Source organism: Procambarus clarkii, chromosome 78 (genome assembly GCF_040958095.1).
Source record: "Procambarus clarkii isolate CNS0578487 chromosome 78, FALCON_Pclarkii_2.0, whole genome shotgun sequence".
Lineage (NCBI taxonomy): Eukaryota > Metazoa > Arthropoda > Malacostraca > Decapoda > Cambaridae > Procambarus > Procambarus clarkii.
The window spans coordinates 8062319-8080731 of record NC_091227.1 but is presented as its reverse complement, the minus strand read 5'-3'; the positions used below and the strand labels follow the sequence as shown (position 1 = coordinate 8080731).

The 18413-nt window shown below is 38.8% G+C and overlaps 1 protein-coding gene across 9 annotated transcripts in view; it reads right to left on the bottom strand.

Moving 5' to 3' along the window:
- The window catches only part of LOC138357368 (protein draper-like), a 79802-nt gene that overhangs the window by 31590 nt on the left and 29799 nt on the right, over positions 1 to 18413 (bottom strand). For 6 of the 9 annotated variants that reach the window (XR_011224944.1, XM_069314044.1, XM_069314045.1 and 3 more), the window contains 6 exons: positions 17260 to 17436; positions 16219 to 16329; positions 15440 to 15593; positions 14594 to 14661; positions 10430 to 10501; positions 9949 to 9984 (listed from right to left, as the gene is read on the bottom strand). Coding sequence is in view for 8 of the 9 variants with exons in the window: in XM_069314044.1 (XP_069170145.1) it covers positions 9949 to 9984; positions 10430 to 10501; positions 14594 to 14661; positions 15440 to 15593; positions 16219 to 16329; positions 17260 to 17436 (618 nt within the window). In the remaining variant the exon portion in view is untranslated. The remainder of the gene's footprint in view (positions 1 to 9948; positions 9985 to 10429; positions 10502 to 14593; positions 14662 to 15439; positions 15594 to 16218; positions 16330 to 17259; positions 17437 to 18413) is intronic. The other 3 variants (XM_069314042.1, XM_069314041.1, XM_069314039.1) reach the window with 2 other exon arrangements.

Genomic DNA, 18413 nt, shown 5'->3' with positions numbered 1-18413 from the left:
TGTTAACCCAAATTAAGGTGCATATGTAGAAGGACAAAACCTTGGAGAGCATCCCACATTAACTACAGTAATTGAGTCACACACAACATTTATTATTGAGTCCAGGAGATGAGGAAGTGCTCGAAAGGTTAAAATGACACAAGAGGAACAGAAAAGGGGAAATGAGGAAGATGAGACAAAAGGGAAGACAAGTGAGAGAGAGATTACGAAGGGAAAACTGGGTTAGATAAATGAGGAACATGGGTACATGGTAGATATTGGGAAAATGAGAGAAGTCAATAGGCTATGGATAGATGGGAAAATAAGGAGAGTGGAAGAGATGCAGATGGAGAGAATGAGGTAAGGAGAAGGGGGGGGGGGGGGGGAAGAGGAGTAATAATAGTGACGAGGAAAGAACAATAAAAAAAAAACTTGAATGTAATGAAACGCCATTTTCTGGGTGAGACCCGGAGGCTTCCCAGAGCTATCCAGACCGATATGTATATTATTAGACTTTGGCATCAGTCAGTGTAATTACCTAAGTGTAATTACCTAAGTGTAGTTACAGGATGAGAGCTACGCTCGTGGTGTCCCGTCTTCCCAGCACTCTTTGTCATATAACGCTTTGAAACTACTGACGGTCTTGGCCTCCACCACCTTCTCACTTAACTTGTTCCAACCGTCTACCACTCTATTTGCGAAGGTGAATTTTCTTATATTTCTTCGGCATCTGTGTTTAGCTAGTTTAAATCTATGACCTCTTGTTCTTGAAATTCCAGGTCTCAGGAAGTCTTCCCTGTCGATTTTATCAATTCCTGTAACTATTTTGTATGTAGTGATCATATCACCTCTTTTTCTTCTGTCTTCTAGTTTTGGCATATTTAATGCTTCTAACCTCTCCTCGTAGCTCTTGCCCTTCAGTTCTGGGAGCCACTTAGTAGCATGTCTTTGCACCTTTTCCAGTTTGTTGATGTGCTTCTTAAGATATGGGCACCACACAACAGCTGCATATTCTAGCTTTGGCCTAACAAAAGTCATGAACAATTTCTTTAGTATATCGCCATCCATGTATTTAAATGCAATTCTGAAGTTAGAAAGCATAGCATAGGCTCCTTGCACAATATTCTTTATGTGGTCCTCAGGTGATAGTTTTCTATCTAGAACCACTCCTAGATCTCTTTCTTTATCAGAATTCTTTAAAGATTTCTCACATAATATATAGGTTGTGTGGGGTCTATGTTCTCCTATTCCACATTCCATAACATGACATTTATTAACATTAAATTCCATTTGCCAAGTGGTGCTCCATATACTTATTTTGTCCAGGTCTTCTTGAAGGGCATGACAGTCATCTAAATTTCTTATCCTTCCTATTATCTTAGCATCATCAGCAAACATGTTCATATAATTCTGTATACCAACTGGTAGATCATTTATGTACACAATAAACATCACTGGTGCAAGAACTGAACCCTGTGGTACTCCACTTGTGACATTTCTCCATTCTGATACATTGCCTCTGATTACTGCCCTCATTTTTCTATCAGTCAGAAAATTTTTCATCCATGATAGAAGCTTACCTGTCACCCCTCCAATATTTTCCAGTTTCCAGAACAACCTCTTATGTGGAACTCTGTCGAAAGCCTTTTTTAGGTCCAGATAGATGCAGTCAACCCAACCATCTCTTTCCTGTAATATCTCTGTGGCTCGATCATAGAAACTGAGTAAATTCGATACACAGGATCTTCCAGATCGAAAACCATACTGTCTGTCTGATATTATATCATTTCTCTCTAGGTGTTCTACCCATTTAGTTTTGATTAGTTTTTCCAATACTTTCACTATTACACTTGTCAATGATACAGGTCTATAATTGAGGGGGTCTTCCCTGCTGCCACTTTTGTAGATTGGAACTATGTTAGCCTGTTTCCACCCGTCTGCTACGATTCCTGTACACAGGGATGCCTGAAAGATCAGGTGAAGTGGAATGCTGAGCTCAGATGCACATTCTCTCAGAACCCATGGTGAAACGCCATCTGGGCCAGCTGCTTTGTTCTTACCGAGCTCCTTGAGCATTTTTTCCACTTCGTCTCTAGACACCTCTATGTGTTCTATGTTGTTCTCTGGAATTCTTATTGTATCTGGTTCCCTAAAGATTTCATTTTGTACAAACACACTTTGGAACTTTTCGTTTAGTGTTTCACACATTTCCTTTTCATCTTCCGTGAATCTATTTCCCATTTTCAACCTCTGAATATTATCCTTTACCTGCAATTTGTTGTTTATGAATTTATAGAATAGACCTGGTTCTGTTTTACATTTGTCCGCAATCCCTTTTTCAAAATTTCTTTCTGCCTCTCTCCTCACTGCCGTGTAGTTGTTTCTCGCATCTTTGTATCGCTGGTATGTTTGGGGGTTCGGCCTCTTCCTGTATTGATTCCATTTTTGTGTCTTTCGGTCTCTAGCCCTCTCGCAATTTCTATTGAACCAATCCTGTTTCCTAGTTCTGCATCTCTGTTTTGGTATAAATTTTTTTGTGCCTTTATCATATATTTCACAAAACTTGCCATACATCTCATTCACTTCCTTGCCTAGCATCAAGTCTGTCCAATTATACTCACTAAAAAAATGTCTAAGGTCACCATAATGTCCTCTCCTGAAGTCTGGTTTTTCAACTGCTTCAACCTCCTTATTTTCTTCCAGCTTATAACGCATTGCATACTTTATTCCCAAAAAGACATGGTCACTTTTACCCAAGGGAGGAAGGTACTGAATGTCAAATATCTCTTCCTCCTACCTGGTAAATATCAAATCTAGCATGGAGGGAACGTCCCCTTCCCTCATCCTCGTAGCTTGTTTAACATGTTGATACAAGAATGTTTCCAGGATGAGGTCTACAAATTTACAGGTCCAAAAATCTTCTGTTTTAGCTTCATATGCTTCCCAGTCTATGGATTTCAAGTTGAAGTCACCGACTATCAACAGTCGTGATCTATCGTTATCCGCTCTCGCTATAATCTCTCTCATTATTGTTATAAGACCTTCACGTTTACTATCTAGCTCCTCCTTTGACCATGTGCTGCTTGGCGGTGGACTATATGCATTTATCATCATTAGTTTATCATCCTCATAGCAGATCTCTAGTGCTATTATGTCAACTTCTTGTGGATTGGCAGTCATTATTTCCTTCACCTTTAGGTGTTCTTTTACCAGCACAGCAACGCCACCGCCTTTCCTAATTTTTCTGTCCCGTCTCCAAATTGAGTAGCCCCTTGGGAATATGACCTCATTTAAAATTACATCTTCAAGTTTTGTCTCCGTGAGTGCAACAATGTCTGGTGTCTGCAGCTGTATTACATCACTTAACTCCAGTATCTTCGATCTCACTCCATCTATGTTGGTGTATGCAATCTTCAGGAACTTGTTCCCCCTCTCCTTATTCTTCACTCCCCCTCTCTCTATTGATTTTGTTGGTTTGCCTTTATGTACCACTTTACTGGTTTGCCTACCCCTATCACTTTGTAGAAAAAATAATTTATTTCTTCTTCATTCCTGCTCTCATTTAAATGTTTTGCCTCGGCGAGGTTCAGTTTCAGCTTCTCTCTATCTTCTTTTGAAAGATCTCGTCTTAACGACCACCCTTTCCCATCCTCATCCCTTTGCAATTTTCTAGCATTCCTTAGTACTTCTTCCATCTGTTTGGCACCGTTTAGGGTGATCCTCAAAGGTCGATCTTTCCCTTTTACGTACCTGCCTATTCTCCTGTAGTCGCACACATTCTCTGTTTGTAAGACCTTCCACGAGGCCAACAATTTTATCTACTACTTTAGCTTCTTCTACAGCTCTTTCTGACCTAGATGTTATCGCCTTTTCTTTGCAGCCAAAAATGATCAGGGACTTACTCCGATCAACTGTGTTTTGCACCAACTTCGGGTTAGATGCCAATTCTTTCCTCACTTCTAGCCTAATGTTTGTTTTATCTTGGTTGCTGCAGTGTTTGACTTCCTTTACTGCTTCTTCTATTTTTTCCTTCTCCTTGGCCACTTGTGCATAAGTGAGTTGCATATCTTTCTTGCACTGTTCTATTCCCTGTGTAACTTCCTCCATCTGTGCTGACAAAAGCTGTTTCTCCTGTTGAATTTCCTTGCCTAACCTATTGTAGTCATTTATGTTTAAATTTACTTTAACTTCTTCCAAAGCTATTTTTAAGAGTTTATTTTCTTCTTCCATGGCTTTGCAATTTGTTTCCAATTGATTCTTATCCTTGCGCAAGTCTTTCACTAAACCCTCAAGACATAAAACTTTGCTATTCAAATGGTCATTACTTTCTTTCAATTTACTAATTATTTCTACATGAGAGTTCACTATAGTATCTAAATTTACCAACTTGTTATGTAGACTACTAATATCAATGCTTTCTTCATTGAATCCCTCAAAATCAAGCTCTGTTTTGTTTTTCCCCTTGCCAGTGGCCATCTTGAATGTTCTTCTCTGCACTGTAAACACTAGGGCAACTTTTTCTCATCCGATTTTTCACTTCCCTTAGCACTTTCCTGTTATCTCACCTATTTTTCAAGAGCACTATACCTTTATGTTCTCTGGGACACCACTCACTACCATCAACCTGTACTACAATACTTAGGATTGTTGAAATATGCTGGAGCTCCTCTGCTGCAAGTGTTGACCCTGAATGTCATTCTAGTGTGAATGGCATTCTAGGCCTACTAGGAATCACAAGCCAGAACCTGGCCCCCTTAGAGAGGCATGAGGAGCAATGGGTTTATAAAAATGCACATGTGATTTGGAGCATTCTATGTCTGCCATCGACCTGGCCAGGCACCTAGAAAGGTAAGCATCTCAAAACAAACCCTTATTCTGGTTAAAACGACTATAGAAAACTAACGAGTGGACAGAACTCCCCAAATGATAATGAGCAAACGAGCATGATGTCACATGTGCCGTGCCGCACCGCACGTCTGTGAAGCTCCCCCCTCCCCGTGAGGTGGAAGGGCGAGCCCCATACCTATCGTGCCGGCAATCCACCCTTCACTTCGAGGCTGGATGTCAAAACATACGAAAAGCCACTGACCGAGGGCGAGGGAGGGTTGCCGGGGAGCCTCCGGGTCACACCCAGAAAATAGCGTTTCATTACATTCAACGCTGGTTTACTGGGGGGAGCCCCTTCGCCTCCCCGGAGCTAGCTACCCAAAGCCAAGGACAAGAGGGGGACAAACCCGGGAAGAGGAAACCACACGCCTGAACCCGAAAGCAATACAACTGCCAACACGAAATGACCCTGTGGACAACCCGAGAGACCCAAATCCTGGAACAGGGGTGAAGAAGATTCGGGTCAACCCAAAGTGTGTCTAGAGCCGCAGAGGCCATGGCACGCAGGCAACGGCCAAGAGCCTCAACCAGACACAAGATACACCCTCTGCCAACCTAACAAACATCAAGAACACCAGAGAGCCCTCCAAAAAACAGCCATCCCAGCCTCTCCACAAATCCCCCCCCCCCCCCAAGAGTCTTGGAATCCTCTAAACCTTGCCCTGACCCCGAAGCCCTCAGACGCTCCAGAGCTGGAAACAAGGGGGAGGGGGACCAGAAAGAACCACAACACGGGAAGAACGAGGGGGTGCGGACCGAACCAAGGCCGAAGTGACCAACACCCCCAAGTCTGGGTCCCTATAAACAAATTGGGGCAGCAATCAACCTAGCATGTTGCAGCAATCAACCTAGCATATTGTAGCAAACTAAACCTAGCATGCAACATCTGAGCCGCCTGCACCCGGATAATGTCAACAGTGGATTGGGTGAATGGAGTCACAAACAAGCAACAATGCTTGCAGGACTCCGGGCCGAAGGTGTCATCGACCCAACAGGCAGCATGACGGAGGCAAAAACAATGAGCGTTGCCCTGAGACAATAGGACAAAGCAACTCTCAAACTCGCACAAGGCGAGAGGGGGACCCAGGGGTCACATCCATTGGACCCCTTGCGCCCCCGCTGGGTTTCTCAGGGCCCCTTAGACTGTTTTTGCTAAGGGTAAGCCCATGCAGGATACTGCTAAATGGCACCCAAATCTACCAAACAAGCTTCTAAAACTGAACCCCTGGGACCTGTCCACTCACGAGAGCCTAGCAGGGGCTACCACTGAAAAACAGGAGGTCAAGACCCTAATATACCAGGGGGCAGGGGAACAAAAGCAGACCCCCCACCAGGAACAAAAATGAAAAGAAAAACCCCGCATGAGGACAACGTACCCAGAAGGAACAGAGTTGGCTGCTGTAATAGGTGAAAACTAGTTGTGCAGTACCCCATGCCCCTACCAGTGTAAAAACTTCCACTTACCCAAAGGTAAACAAGGGAAGAGGAACCCCCCCCCCCCCAACACACCCAGGGTGGTCAAATCACCGAGCAGCAAAAGACCAACAGAGGTATACCCCAAGGTAACTTGTGGAAGATAACCCCCAAGCTCCAAGGGCAGTACTTACAGGGCATTCAGGGAAGGGGGATCCTATGCACATGCAGCCCGAGTACCTGTGAATATTACTCCCAGCTCGCACACCACCATAAGAGCAGTACTGGACACGAGGCACAGCACAACAAGAGAGAATCTGGAGCTGGAGCCACACGACCGAGCCACAATCACATCAGCCGAGAACTGAAGGGTGGATCGACGGCACGATGGGTCTGGGGCTCTCGCTTTCCCTTCATGGGGAGGAAGAAATTGTGCAGACATGCGGCGAAGCACAAGTGGCATTATACTCGTTTGCTCGTTTTCATTTGGGGAGTTCTGTCCACTCGTTAGTCTTCTATAGTCATTTTAACCAGAATAGGTGTTTGTTTTGAGGCACTTACCTTATAGGGTGCCTGGCCCAGTCGATGGCAGACATAGAATGCTTCAAATTACACGTGCATTTCTATAGGCCATTGCTCCTCGTGCCTCTCTGAGAAGGCCAAGTTCTGGCTCATGGTCCCTGGTAGGCCTAAAACTCTATTCACACTGATGCCAAAGTCTAATAATACACATATCAGCCTGGATAGCTCCGGGGAGCCAAAGGGGCTCCCCCAGAAAATTCAAGATAAAAAGACAGGAAATATAGAAAAATGAAGGAAAGGAGATAAAGCGGTGAGCAAACTGATGGTATATGAGAATGATGCGGCTACTGGTACTCAATATTTACAGATGCAAAACAAAGTTTTCAACACCACAAGGTTTTCCCCTTCAAAAGCATTGATGTAAACCACAATATTACCTCCCAAATTGCTGTGTTATGGTGCACAAAATTAAGTGTAAAATGGTGACATCAGGGAGAAAGTGAGAGAACAAGAGAGCAAGAGAGAGAGAGAGCATGAGTGCAAGACAAATGTAAAACGGGTTAATAACTACAGTCCTAGAGAGCATAATGTTCTAGTTTCTTGAATAAAGCAATAATCTGTACAACTTTGCTATACTACATATATTTTGTCATAAGCCACTTTCCTAATATGCTCAAAGAATATCCATGATATTTTTGTCTCATAAATCAGCAATTTTGAACGAGGAGTACTTGCCATTTCAATACAAGTCTTAAACAATGAACAAGAATCCACTATAGTATTGTTAACTGCAAACAAACAAGATCGTATTAACCCTTTTGCGGCTCAGGGATATAACAGTCGACCCAAAGATTTGGGGCCGAAAATGTAAGACCTCAATTCAAGTGGATCTCGGAGGCCTGGTGTTATCTTCCTAGTGCATGGCCATACCAGAAAATTTGCCTTTTCAAATTGTCTTTAAAAATAAATGTATTTGTTCCATATGTATGAAATACAATATACAACATAAAATAAGCATAGTCACTAAGGAATTTTTTTTAACTGAAGTCACAAAATACGAACAAAATTTATTTTCCATTTTCTTCTAATAAATGTATTTTTGTTATTCTCTCTCAGTTCTTAACTACAGTACTGTACGTTCTCATTTTATTTTACACTTCAAATACAAAAATTATTAATCTTGTCATAATTACTATTAATCATCATACCACTCAAAATTGTTAAGTCATGAAAATATTTACATTCAAAATTAAAAGTTTAAAAAACACACAAAAAATTTCATTATATCCATTGAATATAATGAAATGCCTCTCCCTGGTGGGAATTAACGGCTCCCTGAGGTTATCTCGCCGAGATGACTAACCCCCCTAAAGGAGTCACATCAGCCAAAGTAGTCCTATATGGCCTACTGAGAACCAGAGGGAGAACCTGGCTCACAAAGGTACAGGGAGCAGGGGATTACTACAATTGCTCTCACAGCATCATAGATGTAAGCAAAACATTACAGACACCTGCAAGGTTCAAAGAAATGGAAGCTCTGAATCTGCAGAGTTAGTGTTGATATTTGTTATAATATTAGTGGGTTTGGATATCACACAAATAGGCTGTCTGGATCTTCCACTTTCATGCTGCTTATTAGGGGTGCTAAACATGTCCTCATACTGCTTTTTTAGTATTTCATTAATTTCTGTGTCATCATCTGTGCACATCTTTCACCTGTGAGCACAGACCGAATACTGACGGAGGTTTTTGATTTCAGTTTCACGCTTTAAGAAATATTGAAAATATTTCTTCATCTCTTGTATGGCTTTCTGTTTTAATTCCATTTCTTCAATCTGATATGAATGCTTCAGTCTCTGTTCTAGCTCTTCAATCTTCCTATTAAAACTATTCTTTCTTTGTAGGAACAATCAAGTTTGCTTAAGCATTTCTGTTAATTTCCATCTTCTGTAGTGCTATCTGCATTCTCTAGGCTGGTTGTCTTTCTGGCTTTCCGCAAAGGGACATGTTTCAGACAGACTTTATATGATTTAGCAGTCAGTTGTTAAATCCCTTGCATGGGATTTTTATTACTTAGAACAGTTCCCCATTGAATATTTCTAAGTTCCTTGTTTATTTTCTCCAATCAATCTTATTATTAAAATTGAATTTATTGAATAAACCCTCTCACTTGATAATTTTTTATATCTATTAGTGATATTAATGTTAGTTTGCACTCCAATGATCTTGTGATCTGAGTATGTGGTATCTGAGACTAATGTCCCCGATTATTTCTTCTTTGTGAAGATTAGGTCAAAAATATTTTCAGCCCTAGTTGGCTCTTATTTTCTAATATCGCTTTGAATTTGTCCATGTTGAACAAATTCGTTCAGCAGTCTGATGAATCAAACTAAATCAGTTTTCTTCATATATTATCTTATAATGAGAAAATGCATAGGTCACTACTCATGCCTTGTGCATGCTTCCAGTACATTTGGCTTACATTTTATATTTCTCCTTCTCCCCTTATTTCTACTTGGTGTACTACTTCTGCTCCAATCTGTATAATGCTATAGTAGTCCTAGTCAATGGATTAAAAAAGTAAATGAAGATTAGACTCAATTAAGGATGCCGATAGAAAAAGTGATTCAAAATTTTGGTTTCTAACGTGGCATAACCAATATTCATACATGTATATTTATTTCTAAATTAACCAAGCTTTTGTATATGCTACCATTAAATAATAATAATAAATAATAATAAATAATAATAATGAAGATGCTGTATTAAAACTATACATTAATTTATAAGTTTCCACTCTGAATACTCAAAGCATTTTAATAATAATCTTTCATTGTCAGTGTTGGAACCAGGTCGGTTATCATTTCAAAGAATTCATTAATTTTAAACAATGTACAGTGGTGCAATTCTAAATTGCTTTACTGTCTATAGTTAGTACATTCCAGTTGCAACATTATCATGCTTGAGTACTTCGAGACCAGCAATGCAGGGTTAATATGTGCACAAATGACAAATATACATTCATTTGAACAACAGCAGAAGTAATCAATTCAAAATTGCTGATCCTATCACATTTCATTCAAAGGAAAGTAGGCACCTTTTTCCAATGAAAACTATCAACAATTGTACATAAAAAAAGTGCAATACCTGCTATAGAACTCCATCTTTTGGCTACTGGTTGTCCTTAAAGTAAATAAGATGCTCAGGTTAGGGTGATATATCCTGGCTCACATGTTTCACATTTTCTTAAAATCATCATTTAACCTGCATATCAAAATTAGATATTGACTGTGGCAATCATATATGAAAGATGATGAAAGCATACAAGCAGACAGAGCAATATGTGCATGGTAAGCTTGCTGGGAAGAATCACACCGATCACAAATGAACATAATTTCATAACTGCAAACTCTATTGGCTAAAGGCCAAAGGGAATTGTCCTGTCTACTCTGCAAAAATTTATGTCAGGTAATTCTCCAAAATCTTTCTGCATTTACAGTAACTAATCATATACTTTACCTGAAGCATATACATTGAAAACTTAAATGAAAAATCCAAACCACAAGAAAAAATCAAAGGATTACAACACAAATTAATGAAAGTGAAAATAGCTAGACAATGTTCTCACCAGACTTTTGTGAGAGCTTATTGGCAGCACGAAGTTTTGTGCTCTCTTTAGTCTCAATTGACTTGGGGCGCTCTACAGTGAGTAAGCGTGCAAGTAGGGAGAGAGAGAGAGAGAGAATAGAATCTTCCAAAACAGCCATGAAGCTGTTGCAATAATAGGTTTATACAATTATGGTTAGAAAAAAGCATCCTTCAGGTTAATTTCACTTAATTCATAATTAGAAACATGTTAGTAGGGAGAGAGAGAGAGAGAATAGAATCTTCCAAAACAGCCATGAAGCTGTTGCAATAATAGGTTTATACAATTATGGTTAGAAAAAAGCATCCTTCAGGTTAATTTCACTTAATTCATAATTAGAAACATTTTAAATTCACTAATACTACAGTAACAATAAATTTTGCTACTCATCATGCATATGAACCTGTCATAAATTTATGAATTTAAAACTATTTGTGAACCTTATGAATTTAAAACTATACAAGAGTGGATTTAGGCATTTCCGAATGGTTCAATCAAAACCCAAATTCTAAACCTCAAAACACCATTTTTTTCTTTTTACATGACTCTTATCAATAATTTCCTGCATCAACTTTAAATTATTGTTAAAACTAATTCAATAGAATTTCAATCTGATGCACACCTCAACAATCATAAATAACTGCAGGCGATTGTTGGGCATGCATCATATCACAATGTTCATGACAGAACCCAGTGTCAACAGTCCTTAATCATTCACCTGTTATTTGAAGCATTGAGAAATGTCTGCATAAAACCTTTTGGCAAGTTTTGAGATTCTCAATTAACAATCGTCTAGATATTTTGCGATTCATAGATGATCACACGAGGTAAACCTCATCACCTGTGCCAGGCACATTAAATACAAAGAGCCATATAATGAAAAATATTAAAAGTTAAATGCCTGTACCTTAACCCTTACACTGCTCAGGGGTCCTTGGGACATTTACACCCCTGTGCGCAAGAAAAAAAAAATTCAACATTTTTTTTTCGTCTTCTAAACATGTTAATTTGTGTCCCCTGAGCACGGAAAAAAAAAAAAAAAAATCGTAGGCGACATATTTTGGGCGCAATTGACCGAGGAAGTCTGGCAAAAAGTGGGCGTTGACAGAGCGGTCGTCAGAGCCGGTCAGCGTCACCCGCGTTGACAGATGGGAGTTGCCACAAAGATATTATTACCTAATTGTTTCAATGTCTCCGATTTATTTTTTCTTAGTTTTTTTGCAGTAATATTATTCAATAGTGTGTATTGTAATATATTTATATAATAAAAGTGGTTAATAATCGCTATACTCAAAAGTATGATGTGCATATTAGTGATTCAATTATTATGTTTATAAAACAATAAACAAATAGTTTTGCTGCTATTACACTCTATACACAGGTTATATATAAGTATTGGCATGTTTTGGTCACCATAACGAACCACTAAGTTGGTATTGAGAGTCGAAAAGCAACTAGGAGTTACCGCCACACACCAGCCAGCCACTCGCTGCCACTCCCTCAACACACGCACTAAACTTTCTCCCTCAACAATACCATTTGTGGTGTTATTACACTATATACAGACGTTATATATAAGTATGTATATATTTTGTTCACCACAACTGTACAGCTAAGCTGATATAGTTAGTTCAGGCACTAAGAGTCGTCACTATACACAGATGGTGGCTGGCGGCTCCCTCACTCTTTCAAGGTCACACGCACTAAACTTTCTCCCCCAACAATACCTTTTGCAGTGTTATTACCCTATATACACATATTATATATAAATATCTACATGTTTTATGCACCGTAACTGTACACCTAAGCTTGTAGTGCGCCCAAAGAGCATAGTGGCCACCCTCTAAACAGCTAGACAAATCGTGCAGACGACGTCACCTCCGTCACCCATATGGCTCCTCCCAGCATAATCCTTTTGCTGTTATTACACTAATACACACATTATATATAAGTATCTACATTTGAGTTCACCATAGAGAACCACTGACCTGGTATGGTGAATGCAAACAATAACAGGTGGCCACACAGTCAGTAAACGATGCTGTCTCCCTCCATCTCTCAGCATCACTCCTCCCACAGCGCTAATTATTACAACAATCCTGCTATTATCACAACCCTGGTTATTTATATCACAGTCATGGATCATCTGTAATATTGTCATCGCTAAATAATAACAATTATATATTTATTTTGACATTTTTCGGCGATGCTGTGGTCACAAGCTGAACATCAATGCTGTTCGCTCATGCTGCGTGCGCCGGCCTTGGTTGCTCCAACAGTACTGTGCTTCTCACACCTGAGAATATTGCCCACGATTTTTTTTTTAAATGGCATCTGTTTACAAGAGCCCTGAGGAAGCTACTGTGAACCCCGTGTAGCTGCGGGCCATTTGAATCAGGCCTGGCACCCTATGGCGTATATATACGCCATGCGCACCATGGGACATGTTACTCAGGGCGTATATATACGCCATGCGCAGTTTAAGGGTTAATCTCTGCTTGAATCAATACTGTATCAATACAAGACAATATGTGCCATATATCTTGTATGCACATGAAATGCACTACATTAATTAGAAAAAATACACTACAATATAATAAAATATTGTAATTACACTTACGTAATTAGAATATTTTTGAAAATATAAATGCCTGCACTTCCCTCCCTCCTTTTCTCTCTCTTTGAACATATTTTGTATAAGAGTTCACGTACTGTAAAACGAACAATGCATGAATTCTGTGCATCACAGCCCCAAAGACAAAATAAATGTATATTGAGTTTGTTTCATATGGTTCAAGTTTTTCTTTTGTTTTGCACATTTTTAGAGATTATATTATGTCATCAAAACCTTCCCAAATAATTTGTAGCTTATGTTGCACTTCCAAGATGTTACTCTTGTGGTGCGATCTTTTGTAACAAAAGATTTTCCTTGACTGATCTCTCCTGCTATGCATGACCTTACTATATACATTACAATGCATGTGGGAATAAGAGAGAATGAGTTTGGATTGTGGGAGGATTGTTTGGGTGGTGCAAAATGGTCAACAATGATTTTTTTTTTTTGCCCAATTGCACCTAATCTGCTTTTCATGGTTATCCCTGGGTTCCTCAGTTTCCTGGAAGAGGTAGTGGTGCACGTTTTTTCAGTTGACTGCATGGGTCAGCTCTTTTTGTGACTGGAACTGGTTTGTGATGTCAGGGTTTCTCTTTCAGAGACAGCATTGCTTCAGCTTGCCTCCAATCTTTATTTGGACATTAGAAGTTTCTCTTGGGGTCTATCTCCTCCTAGATTATCTAGCATTGCTTGCATTGAGGATAATCCCTCAATATAGTTCCCATTTGGGACATGGCTAATGCCCTTACTGACAGTCCCTCTAGTATTTGTTCAATTAACATGCACCGAGAGGCAGATAGACAGCATTTCTTTAGGAATGGGTCAAGTTCTGCCTGCTCCAGGTGGACCTAATCAATTTTGCATTGAACCAGAAGATGACTGTTTATGGGGCCTTATTCCTTGATTCAGAAGCATTTACAATGGAAGTGTTACATCTAGATTTGAACCAGTGGAAAACACTACAGTTCAAGAGCTGCTGCCTATTCTGCTGAAGCTGGGGAGCATTGTGGGCTGCATAATGTTTCTGGCTCCCAATACAACAGAAACTAGACTATCACTCCCTTGCAAATTTACTTATCAGCATACAGATATTTGAGATATCTATGCTTTGTTTATACAGTAATTATGTATATATTCATCCACTGTAACATAGCCAAACCTAATTTGTAAAATAGTGTTTAAAGTTTCTTATAAAAAATCAAAGAAAAACTGTTACTGAGAATTTTTAGAGAAATTTGGCTCACACTAAATATACACATTATAACCAAGAGTATTTTAGCTGGAAGAATAAGAATTACAGTTGAAATCTTAAGATGTGTTCAGTTGGTTGGTTTATTTTGGATAATTAACATATGGCTACTTGTTTATTACTCAATTAATACTAAGTATCTTAAACCATACAGAATCCTGATACTGTATATCTGCAAAAGTTTAAAACTGCAGAAATCATAGAAAATCTACCTTCAATATATAAACATCCAAGGCTTGAGTAGGAATCCTAACATCCTAATTAAGTAAATATATAGTCATACCTGTAGCTGCTGGGTCGGCAATGTATTGAACCACCGCTAACTCTCGCTTTAATCGCATCAATCTCCGCCTGAAATATTTTACACAAAAACTTTGTGAAATTATGTCACCGTATGTGATACTAATAATATAAAGCTCTAATTTAGCAAGCAACAGACTATGAAGGAAATTGTCTTTAATACACGGAACTTATTTATATCCATTAATCAAGCTTAGTGTGCTCATTTAAATTAAGTTTTGTAACAGTCTGTCAGCTACTATAACTTTGACTGTTCCTCACCAAACACCAATGCCATGATCGTGAGCCCAAGAGCAGTATTAGCTGTCCACCATGGTGCCTAAAATGAACTGGCACAGTGGCACTTCTTGTTTTACCTATAAATCCTAAAGCTTCCTCAGAAATATTCAAGTTAGCTAACCAGCCAGAATAGAATAAATAGGCCTTAGAACTGGTCAACAACATTTACTCAGCCTCAGAGCCCCATCAGAACATCTCAAATTCACAGCCCCACCCCCATCTTATCCACCCTCTCACCTAATAAGTAGTACATGTTGCAGAATTTATCAATCCCTTAGAAATATGACGTACAGAATATTTGTAAAATTTAAAGCCAAAATACAGGTATTGATATTTTCTATGCATTGGCCTTGACAGGGTAGGTGGGTTGCTCGGGTTGGTTGGTTTCAGGGTTAGGAAAAATGTGTGCATTTTTTTATAGCATGACAGATTGAGAGAATAGACTGAATAAATTATATTCTTAAGATAAATGATTACCTGGTAACTATTTCTTATGCACGAGGAAAGTGATTTAAGAGAACTGATGTAATGTACTACATTTTATGCTTACCTGTAGTAAATGGTAATAGCAATAACCATGGTGATAAGAATAATGGAGATAACACCAACAATAAGTCCAGCATTGTTTGGTCCTGAGGTGTTAGGCAAGACCAGATCTTTATCTTTTATTATTGGACTTGTAATGGAAATATCACACATGTCACCTGAAAGAATAGAAAAACATTCTTCTAAGACACTGTAAGGATACTTGTATTAATGTTTGTTTTTCAGAGTATGTATAAAATATATTTATATTTATACAATTAAAAAAAAAGAGTTTATTTATGGCAGCTGATCAAGGAAGGTATTCCTGGTCTCTTATACTATGAATATTTCTTTTCAACATATATTTTAAATATTATTAGAAAATAAAATCACAACTCTTAAACTTATACATCCTTGTACTTTACACACACACACACACCCCAGTCCGTTCTCATGAGCATTCCCAACATCAAGAAATTGTCTTACTGAAATGTCTTATCCTAACCTAATAGAGGACCCATGAACAGAAAATGGGACATGTCAATTTCGTAAACCGCTACCATTTTCTATGGCCTTGGGTTAAGGATAAGTCAAAATGTGACGTGCTATTAGGATGGGTTGCACACAAGGTAGATCAGTGCAAGATTAAGAAACCAGGTCAATTTTTAAAGGGTCAACTACACCACAATTAAGCAATGGAGGCCTAGTCAGAAAAGGGCATTTCATTTCGATACATTCAACATAACTTTTTTTGTATTGTGGGGAAGAAAAAAATAAAACATATGATGCTTAATGGTTACTAACCTTCATAACCATATTTGCATTTGCAGCCTTCGACTGGGTGACAGATGAACCTCTCTGTACTACAATTACAAACATTCAAACACTGGCGCCCAAAATAACCTTCCGGGCATGCTGAAACAAAAATATATTGGTTACATTAAATCTCAAAATGACGTAAAAAAAGTGTGGAGTGTGAAGTAAAAATTTCCTTATTAGCCTGCTGATATATTCGGATGTAATCCGTGATCTAGAATTGTTTTGAAGAGATACACATGCCCTCATATGTATGCTCTGTTCTTCACTACAGGCCAGTTCAATCATTGCCTATTTATTGAATTCCTGTTGTCAGGGATAGGAAACCTGTCAGGTTTATCATGGGTATTCCTTAACCAACTACTGGCCTTTCCCAGGATGCAACTCACAACAGCTGCCTAATTCCTAGGTACCTATTTAGTGTTAGGTGAACAGAGGGATCTTGTGAGAGGAACTGTGGCCTACACTGACATTTTACTATAACACTTTTCATGTTTGTCAGATACTGCATTTAATAACCCAGTGATGTATCTTCCCAATGCACCCAGGCTGGCTTTGCAACTTTATCAGTCTGTTATTGGGAACAGTGGCAAAGGTATTCAAAAAGTCAATGACACTGAAGATATACAAAGAACATGAAAAATATAAAACTTATGCTTGAAACACTTTACATACTAGTGGCTTTATTAAATATGCATTTATTGTAGCTAATGATTTATCCACTGCAACACATTCTCCCGAATATACTTTAAATAAATTATCATCATCATAATATTAAGAGTCGGTATACTAAATAAATATTTTACTTGTGCATATTCTCACTTTTGATATCATATGAAAATCTGAATAATCTTTTCACAGTTCACTTATAAAAGACCAACACCAACTTCACCAAACACCGAAGAATATTTGTGCATATATAGAACTTTTTGCTTATAACCCAAGTGAAGGGGTTGCTACATGCTTATACTAATAAATTAATGATTTCCCCAACTAAATATACTTTTATTCAAGAACCATTACACTCACTCTGTGTGCACCCAGGTCCCATCCATCCAGGCTTGCATTCACAAAAGCCATCACTGCCACGGCACGACGCATGATTGCGACAATGGCATGTCTGAAGGCAGTTATAACCAAAGGTCCCAGGAGGGCACGGCTGCGAGCAGTCTCCGCCTCGCCATCCCGGAAGACACAGACACTCTCCTAGGAAATTCAGAAATAAATTAATCTTTAATTTAAATCTGACATTAAAATATATTCATCATGAATGAATGTAAATGAACTTGCTTCATTTATAATAAACATTCTTTATGTAGCAAACTATTAAGCAAGTTACAGGTATATTTTTTTTTAACAAAATCTGCCTAAAATTTCAATAGCAAGCAAAGAAAACTAAAAATAAAATTTATTAACAATGTTAACAACACACACATAAGAACAGCAAGTAATCAAGGTAAGCAAAGAAGGTATAATTAAGACAACTGATTAAGAGGCACCACACAGTGACCCTTAAACTACATAGTGACCCTCAAACAACGCTAGGCCCTCGATAAATTTATAGTCTAGTATTTTGAAGCATTTTTATCTCTAATCTTTATGTAGAGTTGTGGCTAAAGTTTGGTACGTTTTGTGCTAGTCTTTTGTTCCTTAGGGTCTAGGAGAATATTTAGTTGCTGTCACTACTGTATCTAGCTCATGGTTTCTATCCCTACAGGAAAGTTCTGAGGACATTCCAGTCCAGTGAATTTAAGAGTAGCTTCTTCTTTAGTCTTTGTGGGGAAAATGTCAGGACACCCCCCTTCTGTTCAGTACTGTTCTAGTCTCTATATGACATTGTAGTGTGTTTGGTTGCCACCAACTGCTGCTTTCCACTTCCACCGTTGTACAGGTGTGTACAGTACTTCTATTCTTGTGCACTGAGGAGGCTGGTTTTTCTCCAGTTTCTGCTAGTTTTGGTTGTTCTGCCACTGACCAAAGCCACCCTTGCTCCATGCCAGCTTGTCAATGTGTGAATTTTGCTGATTGATCCTTCGTGTTCCTGACTAATGGCTTTAATGTTATTGCTTTAACTGAGCATCAGTCTTGGGTGCCAGCTCTTCAGAAGAAGGAAAATTTGTTATGAATTGCTGCTTTCACTGCCAATGTCTTGGTCAAAAGCAGTTTTTGTAATATAAGGTTCA